Source organism: Colletotrichum lupini, chromosome 10 (genome assembly GCF_023278565.1).
Source record: "Colletotrichum lupini chromosome 10, complete sequence".
NCBI classification, from domain to species: Eukaryota; Fungi; Ascomycota; class Sordariomycetes; order Glomerellales; family Glomerellaceae; genus Colletotrichum; species Colletotrichum lupini.
In genome coordinates this window covers 507573-521557 of record NC_064673.1, presented here as the reverse complement: position 1 = coordinate 521557, position 13985 = coordinate 507573, and the positions used below count along the sequence as shown (strand labels likewise).

At 52.6% G+C, this 13985-nt stretch overlaps 5 protein-coding genes across 5 annotated transcripts; 2 read left to right on the top strand and 3 right to left on the bottom strand.

The window, feature by feature from the left end:
• Positions 1 to 40: 40 nt before the first annotated feature.
• Positions 41 to 2722, bottom strand: CLUP02_17361 (CDC45-like protein; the record flags this gene model as incomplete). Its single annotated transcript, XM_049296273.1, has 3 exons — positions 41 to 773; positions 821 to 1893; positions 1943 to 2722. The coding sequence occupies 3 exons, from the start codon at positions 2720 to 2722 to the stop codon at positions 41 to 43; spliced, it is 2586 nt and encodes an 861-aa protein (XP_049137497.1).
• A 1294-nt stretch (positions 2723 to 4016) lies between these two features.
• On the bottom strand, positions 4017 to 4596 carry CLUP02_17360 (uncharacterized protein; the record flags this gene model as incomplete). Its single annotated transcript, XM_049296272.1, has 2 exons — positions 4017 to 4078; positions 4245 to 4596. 2 exons carry the CDS (start codon positions 4594 to 4596, stop codon positions 4017 to 4019), a joined length of 414 nt encoding a protein of 137 aa, XP_049137496.1.
• An 82-nt stretch (positions 4597 to 4678) lies between these two features.
• On the top strand, positions 4679 to 6096 carry CLUP02_17359 (methyltransferase domain-containing protein; the record flags this gene model as incomplete). Its single annotated transcript, XM_049296271.1, has 5 exons — positions 4679 to 4827; positions 4902 to 5060; positions 5133 to 5320; positions 5376 to 5580; positions 5643 to 6096. 5 exons carry the CDS (start codon positions 4679 to 4681, stop codon positions 6094 to 6096), a joined length of 1155 nt encoding a protein of 384 aa, XP_049137495.1.
• A 103-nt stretch (positions 6097 to 6199) lies between these two features.
• CLUP02_17358 (methyltransferase domain-containing protein) lies at positions 6200 to 7992 on the bottom strand (the record flags this gene model as incomplete). Its single annotated transcript, XM_049296270.1, has 8 exons — positions 6200 to 6228; positions 6341 to 6389; positions 6636 to 7045; positions 7136 to 7215; positions 7263 to 7323; positions 7538 to 7556; positions 7608 to 7734; positions 7886 to 7992. The coding sequence occupies 8 exons, from the start codon at positions 7990 to 7992 to the stop codon at positions 6200 to 6202; spliced, it is 882 nt and encodes a 293-aa protein (XP_049137494.1).
• Positions 7993 to 9928: 1936 nt separating this feature from the next.
• Positions 9929 to 11758, top strand: CLUP02_17357 (cytochrome P450; the record flags this gene model as incomplete). Its single annotated transcript, XM_049296269.1, has 5 exons — positions 9929 to 10148; positions 10252 to 10511; positions 10561 to 10919; positions 10966 to 11587; positions 11645 to 11758. 5 exons carry the CDS (start codon positions 9929 to 9931, stop codon positions 11756 to 11758), a joined length of 1575 nt encoding a protein of 524 aa, XP_049137493.1.
• Positions 11759 to 13985: the final 2227 nt, after the last annotated feature.

The following is a 13985-nucleotide window of genomic DNA, read 5'->3' as shown; positions in this document are numbered from 1 at the left end:
CCCGGCAATTGCTTTTTGTATCCCTCTCGCGTTCCACACATTACCCGACAACGGCCTTCATGCTCAGACTCTCCAGGAACCCTCCCAGATCCTCCTTCTTGACCTCCACTACGCAGTGCTCGAAGCTGTCTATCCGTACCCGGGCATTGGTCTCCGCCACCACCTCCTGGAACGCCGATCCGAAGCGGTTGAGGCCGTAGCCCTTCTCCTTGGCGTCCTCCTCCTCTTCCTCGTCCTCCGAGTCCGAGCCGTCAGACGCCTCCGACTCGGTATCGAGCTCGTCAAAGTCTGCATCGTCATCTCCCGCCGCCCGACGCGCCGCGCGCTTCTCCTCGCGGATCTTTTGCTTGTTACGCCGTGACTCTTCCCGCTGGTTGGCCTTCTCGCCCTTGGCCGCCTGCCGCTTCTTGGCAGCCTCGCGATCGAGGAAAGTGGTATCCGGGCCGCCGCCGCCGCCGGTGCCGACAACGAGGTAAACGCCGCGCTTGTCGTTGAGGCTGGCGACGACGAGGGGCGTGCCGCGTCCACCATGGGAGAGACGACCCGTGGTATCCTTTTCCTGCTCGACGAGGGCCTCGCCAACCCAGAGAGCGAGCTTGGTGAGCGCGGCCGGGTGGCCAAAGACAGGCACGTCGGGGCCTTCCTTGACCACGCACATGCGGAACGCCCTGAGGTGCTTGATTTGTTTCTTGTTGATGAGTGATGTGCCGGTGCGGTAGATTGCGCGGTGGAGAAACTGGGCAGTTGGCAGTCCTGCTTTGAGAGCATCGATGCTTCACGATGTTAGTACGTGCTCATGTAAAGTGCGCGAATCACCTACTCTTCCAAAGCGTCGTATGCTTCCCAGAAACGCGCAACCCACTCCTCTCCTTGCGCAGCAACAACCTCCTCGTCGTCCACATCCTCAAACTGGTCTTTCGGTGCTTGCGTGAGCTCGGCGACGTCGTTGTGCTTGCCCACCTCCAACAGAGCACCAATAACGACGCCCACGTCTTGTGCGCTCAGAGTCGCCCGCCAGCCCCAGCTGCGGACAAAGCCCCAGCCGTCCTTTGCGCCAGCGCGGTCTCTCCCGTCCGTGTCGACTGAAGGGACCATGTCGTCCAAGTTGTAAAGAGAAGCATATTTGAGCAGCTTTGTCCGGAGCTCTCTCTTCAACATCATGTCCATGTGCGTGTAGCTCTGCTTGCACTGAACCAGACTGACGCCCATCTTGGCCAGGAGCTTGTGGAGCCTCTTCAGACCCGTGTCGCTCCACGTCTTGAGCCGGGCAAAGAGGTACGGCGAGTGCAGCATGCTGTCGTACAGACTCCAGTGTCTGATGAGGAGAAACTTGGGCTCTGGCGACAGCCTGATGCTTGTGTCTTCGGGGCTCCGGGCCGTTGTGGGGATGATGCCAGAGTTCTCAGCAGCAGACGGACGGCCGCGGACGACTTCGGGCGGATTCAGGCGTCGAACCTCGTCTCTCAGCAGCTGGCGGATACGTGCGCCGCGGACACCCATCCACCCGTTTCCTTGTCCCCGGTCCGAGTTGCGGACGGGCACCGCGATGCCTGCAGATGACCTTCCGTACAGCTCCATAGACGTGACACCAACGATGGCGAGCCACAAGAGGTCGTTGTCGTCCCGGCCGAGCTCCGACGCGAGAGAGTACATCATGGAGGATATCGGCTCGGAGAAGGAAGCACCGATCTTGTAGTATTTGCGGAGAACGGTCTCCTTTTCTCTCCGCAGGCGCAAAAGACGTCGCCGCAGGACCCTGGCAGATGGCGCGGGCGGTGGTTGAGCAGCTGATGGAGGTTCCAGGGGATCGCTCGAGAGAACCATGCCTGCGTCTCGTAGAGATACGAGCCCTCTGTGAGCTGGCCGTCGTGGAGATGAGGGGATCGAGGAAGACTGCTACGTGTTAGTGGGCATGGAAACAGAATGACGCGTTACAACTTACAGAATTGCTTCTCCTCCGCTGGTGCGGCCTATCGTCTGTGTCACTGGACTCGTCCTCCTCGTCTCGGTCCGACCAGCTTTTCCGCTTCTGGCCAGCGTGTGCTGGCTCTTCAAAAAGATCCTCGTCCTCGGCATCATCGTCATCGTCGTCCAAGTCGTCCAGGTCCTCGCCGTCGTCATCGATTTCGGGCATATCAAGCAATGCCAGATAGGCTTCCTTTTCCGCGGCAAGGTCATCCTCAATGTCGCCATCGTCAAACACAACGATGCCCCCCTTGCCTGGCTTGTAGGCGCGATCAATCCGACCAGCCATCACGCCTGGCGGACACCTGGACTGGAGCGAGGCACCTTCCTCGACGGCCGGTTCCAGTGGGAAGCCACCAAATACGTTGCCCAAGTTCCACGGACGGTGCGAGTCCATGACCCAGACCTCGACGCCGCCAAAGGTCACCTCCTCTCCCTCGGGTTCCAGTCCCAGCAGGCTTCCAAGATCAACCATGCCGCCGAGACCGAGGCACACAACAACGCCTCCACTCCCTCCTTGCGGTTCCATCATGGGCTGGACCAAGTCCCGGCCGGCGCGTTCGAGGTCGGCATATCCGGAGACGGGCTGGATCTTGTGGGGGATATAGTCGTGCTTCAACAGGCGAGTCAGGATTCGACATGCGCATAGGGAATCGGGTTCGAGGGCGACGAGAACGAGTACGGGAGGGGACAGCGGGTGTCGCGTGTTCTGGAGGTGGGTGTATAGTTTGGATATCAGAGACCGTGGAAGATACATGGCTAAGAGGATTTTGACGCGTTTCCACGGTGTGTATCGAGCGACTTCATGGGTTGCAAAATGGTTGTTGTCTCTCTTGTGTGGACGCGGTTGGGAGGGGGCTCTACGGCGGGTGCAATGGGGCCGACGGCGGGCGGACTGTCGCGAAGGGTAGTCGAGAGCAAGCGAAAAGATGAAAGACTGCAAGCCGTGAGATGCGTAGGTTTGAGGCTCAGAGGCTGAAAAGGACGGCTCTCTAGCGTGGGGTATATCAAAGTGCAGAAGAATCGACGGTGGGTAACAAACAGTAAGTATTCTGCCTCATGGGAGCGTAAGGTGAGGTAAGGTAGGGTAAAGTGGTAAAGGTATTATTTGGTGTGGTGGTGGTGGTGGTGGCCCAGGCCCGAGTCAGAATCGAGTGATTGAGTGCAAAAGTGAGAGTGACGCGCTGGACGCGGTCTGCCAGACTTTAGCGACGCGTTTAGGTGCGCTACCAGCTGTTTGCGACGTGCTGATCTGGGAACCTGTTAAATCCACGGGAAGAAGTGGACCGTGCAGTCGGCCGAGTGCACGGATCAACCGATTGCGGGACGCCGGGACAACCCCACTCCACTTTCAGTCGTCCGTCCTAACGCCGATGAGGACATGAAGGTTCTCACTCCTATTTCCACCTCTACCTTGGGTACCTTACCTACCTTATCAGGTATCATTTGAAAGTGTCTCTCGTTCCTCAAATCTACAAGCTTCATGCCTTGTTGTCCTTGGCTTTTCTTCCAAGGTCTCTAACAAAGCGAGCAAACACGAGTCCAACGGTGCGCCCCATACACTCTCCACTTGGTCGGCTAGTCTACCTATTTTCCAGCCGACATTGGTTAATCAGCGTCCCTCTCATTGCTCTTCAAAGTACCTCACTACAGACAGGTACTCCGCATTACATAGGTACCTATCCATGAGCCTTGGGTGGCCGTCTACGAATTGGACCACGGGGGTAACGGAGTTGTCGTCCGAAGTAGCTTTCAATGGCGCCCTCCAGTGCTAGACGTTAGCATCGCGGGCTATCGGTATCCTACCCATGGGAACCGCTTTGTCTGCTTGAGATATTCATCAGTAGATAATCCCAGCTCGTCACTGTCCGAATACACGCCACATCCCACATTAACACCCCGCATCACTTCACTGCTCGCACCGACGCGCGCTGTGCACTACTGTCTGTGTATGTGGTGACCGCCATCTCTGAGAGACCGAAACACACTCTGCAGGCTGCTTATGCGCGACCTCCTCGAAACGGCAAAGCTTCGATCCCCTGCTTCTGCTGCTACTTGCCCATCACAGTGGACTTGAGAGAATCGCTTCCACAGAACTCATCGCTCCCGGGCCCTTAATGACGCCGCCCGGCCGATGGTGGTATAGACACCGCTCAACATCATACATAGCCGCTACCTTGCCTCACTCACGCCCTTGCCTGCCCACACAAACGTCTTCGTGTAAGCTCGCCGTTGGATCGGCCCAGTCTCCAACGGCCTTCTATCCTGTACCTCCGCACCGCTGCCGGCACCGCATGCGGCGCTGTTTCTAGCTCGCCGTGTCCTTGGAACCAGACGGACATTCACACCGCTCCAGCCTGTTGGCACCGGTTCAACCGCCGTGCCACCCTTCTGGGCACATTTGGTACACCAACAGCTGCAGAGAAGGGGGAGCCGTTGCTTGGTGATTGGCTTACCATCTAGTTGGTACGAATTTCGATTCCTAGTACCAGGTACTGTTCGTCTCTCAAGTTCCTCAACTCTGGTTTTCTCCCAACCCTTTTCCGCCCGCCCATTACTTTCTTCTCTGATTCCCACGTACGAGTTGCTCCTCTGGTGCGTGCAGCCAGCTGGGCTTGCCGAACGAGTCATCTGCAAGACTGACAATGCTGTGACCGTTCTCAGGCTTGTCTTGCTCGACCATTGTACGTTAATTCGGTAGCTTCGCCCAGAAATGCGCCACCACATAATCCAGCAGGCTTCATCAGACCGTGGTGTTGTTGGCTCATACCGGATACTCACCGATACTTTAGAAATCACACTTACCCTATCTCACCACCAAAGGGCCACCTCAGACGCGGTGAACCGTCTCACGCGAGCGGTGTTGCCATAATCACACCCCTAGTCTGACGGCCCTCGAAAACCGTCTACAAACCCGCCATCATGAACATGTCCAGCAGCGAGCCCATAGAGCCTGCTCCACCAAACATGTTGGACGAGGACGAAGACTTTGAGGGGTCGGACTACGGAGGATCAGACTATGGAGAATCCCTCGCCTCTTCGGGCTTCACCTCGCTCGCTTCCCGTGTGATGAAGCACTCAAACGAGGGTGGAAGGTGCGTAGATCATGTCTTCATGGTTCATCCCCTGGGAAGAGAAACGCGGAAACTAAGTTCACGTACCGTCAGACGCTATCAATCCTTCCTGCAAGGCATCTACCCTCTTCCGAATGATGAGACGGAGCAGTTCCGCGAAGAGATGAAGCACCAGCTTGTAAAACGCCTCCTTGATGAGAACGACTACCTGGCACCAATTGGTGACCACCCGCAAAAGATCATGGATATCGGCACCGGCACCGGTCTCTGGGCCGTTGACAGTAAGTCCTCGTTGTTCACGCCGGTTGGGACTCTATAAATCTGACTCACCAAAAGTCGCGGACAAATTCCCTAGCGCACACGTCATCGGCGTCGACATATCGCCTATTCAAAACTGTTACGCGCCGCAGAACGTTGACTGGAGAATCGACGACATTGAAGAGACCTGGTCGCCGCTGTACGCCAACTTGGACTTTGTCCACATGCGCTCCGTCTGTGTGACGCTTCGACAGCCAGTCAAGGTCATCCACTCGGCGTACCAGTAAGACCCCTTGTCTCTGCCCGCTATATCAAGTTTCTGAAATAAGTCTCTGACGTCCGTAGAAACCTCAAACCAGGCGGCTGGATCGAGTTCCAAGACGCCGGCGTCAGAATCGGGTGCGACGACAACACCCTACCCCCAGACTACGCGCCCGCCAAATTCATGGACAGGTTCATCAGCACCTTCAAGACGCACTACGGCTGGGACCTCGAGTTCCCCAACGTCCTGCCCGACATCCTGCGCGAGGCCGGCTTCGTCAACATCCGCTACCGCTTCTTCAAGCTGCCCATCGGGCCCTGGGCCAAGGACCGCCAACAGCGCGAGATCGGCCTGTTCCTCAGCAAGGACGTGCTGTGGCAGCTCGTCCGCGCCGTGCTCGTCAAGTGGGCGCAGCTCGGGCTAACCAAGCAGGAAGCCGATACCATGGAACAGGACATCCGGAAAGCGTTCCACGACACACGCATACATGGATATCTCCCGTGGATCTCCGTCTGGGCTCAGAAGCCGCCCACCTGAGGCAGGACGCTGCGGTCTTTGCACTCTTGGATGAGATGTGTTTGATGGTAGCCAGCCAGCCAGCCAGCCAGCCTGACAATATCACCCGGCCCGCCCGCGCAGGTCATGCAGCCGCGACAGGCGACGGCGAGGCTGTGGCGTTTCGGTACGCCCGTCAGTGCCCTTTGGCTGATTGGTTGACGTTGGTGACACGGCATGCATTGTACGGCGTGATTCGACTTGCTGGGAGTGCGGGCACGCGCACGTCTGACAGCATTCGTGTCGGCACGCTTCCTGATCAAGCCACCACTCGCCTGGCGACAGGAATGCTCATCGTCAGTCGGCAGTCGACAGAGAGAGCAAGCAATTCGTCCGCAATCGTTCGCAAGGCTGGCTTGGCGCCAGTCGACGGCAAACAACGTTGCAACGTGGCCAACGCCCATCTTTCATTCAAGCGAGAAACACTCCGGCCCCAGATCCATTTACGTGTTTGCCCCCCGGGTCGTTTACGGTTTTCTTCCATAAGTTACATACACGTCAAAATACCCATGCCTACGTACATCACGCCACTCTGCAATGACATTGGCGCTAAAGTCCCAGACCTCCTCCTTCCTCCAACCCATGAAGCGGGTGAAGAGGGCCAACGTCATGGACTCGAGCCCGACACTGAAGTTGGCTTCTGTCCAGACGCCCAGGGTCTTGTGCTTGACGTCGCGCGGCCACTGGTTGATTGGCCACTTGAACTGGATCCGCACAATATCGACGAATCCAACGCTCGCCATCATCTCGGCCGCCCTGCCGCAGGTATCCAGGAGGAAGCCCGACCTTTGGCCGGCCTCCATCATCAGCTCGTTCCATCTGCCGAGGTCGCAGTCTGGCGGGATTGTTTCATCGTCACACCTCATGGGGAAGTCGATATCCTGGATCTCAAACCAACCCCCGGGGTTTAGGTTGCTCGAGACCTCGTTAGCTGATGGGCGCCTACAAGGGGAGATGACCTACTCAAAGGCTTGTTGGTGGAAGTTTTGCCAATCCCTAAAAGCGCCTGTCATCATCATACAGTGAACATAGTCAAACTTTCTAGAAAAGCTCCACTCCTCCTCGAGGTCGTCGATTTCGTAATGCACGTTTGGCGGTGTGCTGGAGCGGTCAGATCTGATCAGTCTTTGTTATTCTGCCACACTCACAAGCCAGGCTGGACGGGCGAGAGATCTACGCCGACAACTTCGGCTTCTGGGTGTGCCTCGCCTGGATAGAGTCAGTAGATGTGTCATATTGAAGAGAGACTACTCGCCAAAGTCTATGGCCCACAGCCCTATGCCGCAGCCGACATCTAGGACTCTGTGGGGATGGTGGACCGGGGCAAAGTTGAGCCTGTTTTCAAAGGTCAACTGGCAGAGCTGATATTGAAAAGCTGCGAATAGTTAGAGGTCTGTCAAGCCATGTCAGAGCAGGGGCGTACCTTGTCGATCGAGTTCTTCCTAGACATGTGAACACGTTAGATGCGGCTCATCTGAAATGTACATACATACCTGATCAGTGGGCAAGACATATTTCCCGTCCTTGTATCCGTGATAGATTCGTCCGTTCTCCTCACGTGCCCGTACAATGCTTGATCGGAGTGATGCTGTCGAGGATGGCCATGCCTCGGACTGCCGTCTGTTTAAGCGTTGTTTTTGTCTGTACGCGCCCCAAATTACCTACTTCTCCCAGTGCTGAGTCTACATCACTCCCTCCAAGGCTTTGCACCTCGGCATCTTCAATGTCCTAGGATAGACCTTAGTAAGATGTCCTCAAGGTCCCAACTCACAGACCCCTTTCCCGAGTGCTGACCTCATCTGGTTCCAGATCAACGTTTGTCCCGTGCGGGAAAACAATGTCTATCTGATGCATCGCATCAGGCACTCTTTCGGTCATGTCGATGGTTTGTTGTCGAGATCTGTGTCGCAGTTCCAGTAAACAAAGGGAAAACTCCAGAAACAGGAATCATCCCATCAGAGACGGAAGACTGTCAAGGCGTATCAGCTTGATATTCCCTTGCCGCTGCCAAACGCTCGTTGAAAAGGGTAACGGACGACACCCGTGCCGGCGAGGGGAATCGTTCGGATGGGGTAATTGTGACGAGGCGACACAAAGAAGCACCTTGCTTGTCATTCGAGCCTTCGGCTCCGTGTCACCAAAAGCGGCGTGCTGTCAACAAGTCCTAGTTGGCCCAACGAAGCACGCAGCGCATCACGGTCAGCAGTAGACGATGCGTGAGGTTATTTGAACCCCCTCTCGAGAGCCTCGCCAGACCGGAGAGCAAGCTGCTGCTGCAGTTTGTTCCAACAGCAAAGCTTGATCCCAACACCTTTTCAGGTGCTTGGCGCTATCCGCAGGTGGCTTTGGTCATCACAGGCACAAACATACAGTAGCGGCAGTAACAACACTGTGTGTGTTGGCGTGAACGGTGCCTTACACAAACCGTATGCACGCGTCAGCCATAGCCGGAGTTTGTCGGCTTGGAGTGTCCACCGAGCGAGCTTTCAGTGCCCAGTCAGGACACGATACCTTCCACAGGAGGAAGCAGACGTGGTTGTGGCCGACGTTGCGGCGTTTTGAAAGCCGGGAAGCGTGGCATCGTGTCATCGGCCGTCTCGTCGAGAGCCGGATGCCTGCATACAATCATGCAGAACATCGGGTGGGCAGGCAAATACGGCCGGGTTTGTTGCCGCCGTCAACTGTCCAAGTTGCTAGCTTGATGCTGGTGATGTGCGTCGTGGAGAACCAGGGGAATAGAAGAAAAGTCAATCACCACGACGACGAGGGTGTTCCCGGGACTGACTGCTGTCTTTGAGCATCGGTGTAACCAAACTAGAGTGGCTGCAATCCGGCTCGGGAGGGGCACCACGGGTAGCAAACAGGATAACGGCTCATGGGGAATCTCACATCGAATGTGACCACCCGTATACATGGTTGTCGGACAAGAGCTGCAGGATGGAGTTTAGCTTAAGTATTGCTGCTCATCTACCATAGTCTTGGGTGGCATAGTACTTATCACAGTTTGATGTCAATCCATATAGACGAGTCGGGTTGAAGACGTAGAGTTATGGTGAATAGCCTTTTTCGCGTGCTTGGGCGAGGTTGTCGAGATACCATCTGTCTGCTTCACCGAGATGCCTGTCATATAGTAGCCTCTGGCCGGAACCCGATGTCATGCGGGTGGAACGGGACGCTGCATATGACGGCTCACATTTCTATTTCTTTGCTAGAATGATTGAAGAAGAGTAGGATGCTCGACGGACGGAGCGGGTGGGAAAAGAGGTGAAGAGACTAGGGCGGAGGGTTGGGCCACGAGATGTGGTGATATTGGTGAATGAGAGAAGCCATGATCCATCTTGCCCGAAGGAAGTGCTTGGGATACCTTACATTAGCCACCCTCTCCATATTCCATGGGTGATGAAGTGAGAGAATAGACGGAGGTGCGGTGTCTTTCTTCACCCCGGCTGCCAAATTCACAGCTTCCCTTTCCGAGCTGCTTGCTGCTTGCTGCGTTCTGCTTGCTCTTTCCATCCCATTGCTGCGGAAAGCTCTTTCCCTGTGGTCTGTGGGTGGTGTAAACTGAATCAGACAAAGGAAGAAGGCGCTCTCATCGCCCGCTGCCTGCCGTCTACGCATACTTCTACGCTGTTGCCCTCCGTAGAGGTTGCCGAGTGTCAACTGCCCGGCCAAACTTTCCTTCCCTCTTCAAGTTTACTCCTCAGACTCACTCTCATCATCATTCTCTCACTTTTCTCATCTTACAAACTCACTCACTTCCTTATCCGACTCAACCCTCGAAACTGTCCCGTCACTTTCAACAATCCGAGACATTATGGCGACCATCGAGGAGCTCTCGGGCCACATCTGGAACCCGCTTCTGCTGTTCTTTACGGCCCTTTTCATTTATCTGGGGTCCTTGAGCTACCGTTCATGGAACCGTCTCAGACACATCCCCGGACCACCAGGTGCCGCCTTGAGCAAGTGGTGGATGCTACGTAACACACTAGGTGGGCAGATGCATCTCGCTCTCAAGCGAGCCTGTGATGACTATGGTGAGTTCAAAACTCTCATCCCAGAAACACCACCAGCTCGCCTAGCTGGGTGATTTGTTCCGGGGGCCAAAAAGGGTCTCAGACACACATGCCGCCCAGCCAGGCAACATCAAGGGCAAACGGCCTGTTTGTTTCGACAGGCTGCTGACAGGGAACTTTGCTTTAGGCCCGGTCGTCCGCATCGGACCCAACGACTTGGTAACCAATGACTCGGAAATCCTTCGCCGCATGTGGGCGGTTCGCTCGCCATACCGCAAGGGCGCCTTCTACGAGGCCGTTCGCTTCGACCCCACGAGGGACAACCTCATCTCCATGAGAGATGACCACGAGCACAACGAGCTGCGCGCCAAGATGGCCATTGGCGTAAGTCTGCACTCATGTCTGTGTCTTTCCATACTCACACTGATCCCAGTATTCGGGTAAGGAGAATGAAGGTTTCGAAACCACCATCGACAGTCAGATACAGGCCTTTATCAGACTCATCGAGGAGCGATACGTGTCGACCACTGGTGCCTTTCGCCCGATGGACCTTTGCCAAAAGGTTCAATACCTCACGCTGGATATCATCACCTCCCTTGCATTTGGCTACCACTTCGGGTACGTCGAGCAAGATGCCGACGTTCATCAGTACATCAAGATGACTGAGCAGAGCATGCCCGTCATGATGACGCTCTCGTTATTCCCGCACCTGGCCAAGCTGCTGCAGTCGCCCCTATTCCGCCAAGCCATGCCCTCGGAGCATGACCGCGTGGGGTTTGGCAAGTTCATCGCGTGGGTAGCCCTTTTCTTTCTGGCTGTAAGCAACTAACATTACTAGTGTTGCTAAAAAGGTCGTGGCAGAGAGGCTCATGTCGGACAAGACGGCCAAGCGGCGAGACATGCTTGGATCATTCCTCGCACACGGACTAACTCGAGAGGAGGCCGAAGGCGAGACATTGGTCCAGATCATGGCCGGGTCCGACACCACGGCGACCGCCATTCGAACGACCATGCTCTATCTGATGACGTCCCCCTCATGCTACTCCAAGCTCGCCAAGGAGGTGCGGGAGGCGGCCAACGTGGGCACAATCTCATCTCCCGTGACCAACCGCGAGGCGGGCGGCCTTCAGTACCTGCAGGCGGTCATCAAAGAAGGTTTGCGGGTGTTCCCTCCCGTCACCGGTCTCATGTCGACGACGGTGCCCGCGGGCGGCGACTTCATGCACGGCATGAGCATCCCCGAAGGCACCGACATTGGCTGGACAGCGTTTGGCGTGCTACGCTCCAAGGCAGTGTACGGCCCGGACGCCGACGTGTTTCGGCCTGAACGGTGGCTCGAGGCCGGCGAGGACGAGCTGAAGGCAATGACGGCGCAGTGGGAACTCGTCTTCAAGTACGGAAAGTGGCAGTGTCTCGGCAAGACGGTTGCTCTCATGGAGTTGAACAAGGTCTTTGTGGAGGTAAGTTACGGCGGGACCTTCCTAATTGTCAAAGTATGAGTCTAATGCCGCGTATAGCTTCTTCGCCGTTTTGACTTTGCCCTGATTGACCCCGCCAAGTCGTGGAGCTCATTCTCGGCCGGCATATTCATCCAGTCCGACCTCTGGGTGAGAGTTCAGAAGCTCGGCTAGTCAGCTCAAGACTCGGACTTAGAGGCGCGTCGACCGTCGAGGGTCGAAGGGGTTGCAGGGAACGGAAACTCTGCGTACAGTGGTGAGCCAACTAATTGGCTTATAGATTGGCATATATGGCAGAGGCAGATTGACAATACACACTTTTTTCGTTGAATTGCGTGTGCGGACATGGCCGAGTTAACCAGGCCAAGACGCACAGGAGATGAAGACGCCCTAGTGATCGGAGGGCGTTGATCGTCTGTGAAGGGAAATCCCGAAAGCGAGTGTCCGCGAACTCCGGCCATCCGAGTCATGCAGGGTGAGTTCAGGAGGGCTGAGATATTCCCGTGTGGTCCTCCATCATTCACGCACACAATGTGTTCAGTCAAACAGGTCACCTGGAAGCCGTCTCGAAAAGTCTGGTGATGAGGTTGCGAATGTGATCAAGTTACGGATACAGAGACACCAATGGTTAGAGGAGGAGGTTGAGGTTGGTAGCTCCCCGCACTTTTACCATCCTGTGGCTTCCCAACGCAGCTAGACCTGGGGAGCGGACTTATTTCCCCATGGTCGACCAGTCTAAGTGAGCCTGACAGTCCGCGTGCTGCACGATAATCGGCCCGCAACGTTGTTCTTCTCATCGTACTTCATACTTGATAAAAAATATAACCCACTTCACAGCAATACGTAGTAAGGCAGTAAGAACGTCCGAAAGCTGACTAGTTACTCCCGTCGAAGGAACCGAATTGACTTTTGCTCGCACTTGTGTGAGAAACTACGGCAGACTGCAAGAGGCACTCCGCCAAAACCGTTCTTTCTAATAGACCTACAGCTACCGTAAATTTTAGGCATTAATAGTACGAATTTCTCGTACGTATAAATAAATATTATAATAAATCCCGTATATTATTACAAGGAATTACTTATAACCGTAGGTAATAGTAGTTATATAAGGGCAGTTATACTACTTAATAAAAGTAGGGTAGCTAGGGGGCATATTCTCTTTATTAATTTCTATTACTAATTAATTTCCCTTTCTTCTTAACTAATTTAATATTCTTTAAATAAAGTAAATAATCCGCCTACGCCCCTATAATTACTTATTAATAATTATATTTCGCCTTATTATACTTTATACCCTTTTTTACTTTATTTTTATTATTATTACCTAATTATATACGCAATTATAAGTATAATATTTGCAATTTGCTAATTAGAAATATTAATTAGGTATAATTAGGCAATTTTATACGCAATTACTAGTGCAATTTTTACTAATTAGTAATTATACTTCTTCTTAGGCTAATATATGCGTAATTATAAGTATAATTACGTATATATACCTATTTATAATTCAATTCTTTTTATTTACTTTTTTCTTTAGTATTAACTATTTACGTATATATATTAATAATTTCGTATAGGACACTCCCTTTTTTAATAATTATATATGCTATATAATATTTATAATAAGTGCTTAATATAGCGTTCTAGCCCGTATTAAGGGTATATAGCTCCTAACGGTCCCTATATACTAACTTACGTAGTACTTTAATAACCTTACGTTTTATAAAATAACTTTTTACTTTTTTATTAATACGTATACCTTTATATAATAGCTTCTTTATTATATAGATTTTTATATTATTTATAAGCTCTTTATCTTCCTTTTTAAAGACTTTTTATTAAATTTATAACCTTAGTATTATATAAGTTAGTATATACTACTTTATACTATTTAATATTATTATATTAACCTATATAATCTAGCCCTAGCGTTAGATTAAACTTAACCCTAAAATTATTAAAAATAGCCGTTATATACCCCTAGATATTACTATAACTCGTACTTAAGCTACCGATATTATTTAAATAATTATATATAGTAATACTAAGACTAATACTGAGTTATACGCCCGTTATAAGGCTAGTAAAGGTATTTTTACTAATTATATTACTTTTATAAGTAAGGGCTATTTTAATTATAACTATATATTTATTATATATAAATATACGCTCGTTACGCCTCTTATTATTACTTATACGTTACCTTATATTACTTTATATCTATTTATAATTTATTAATAGTTCGTATTAACTCGTAATACGCTTATTAAAGTCGTTAAGCGCGGTCATAATTATAAGGGCCGTAATAAAGTCCGTATCGGCGCTCTACTTAAGTTTTTAAATACTATCCCCGTTATATACTTCTATATAATAATAGAAGCCTTTAAATAAGTAACTA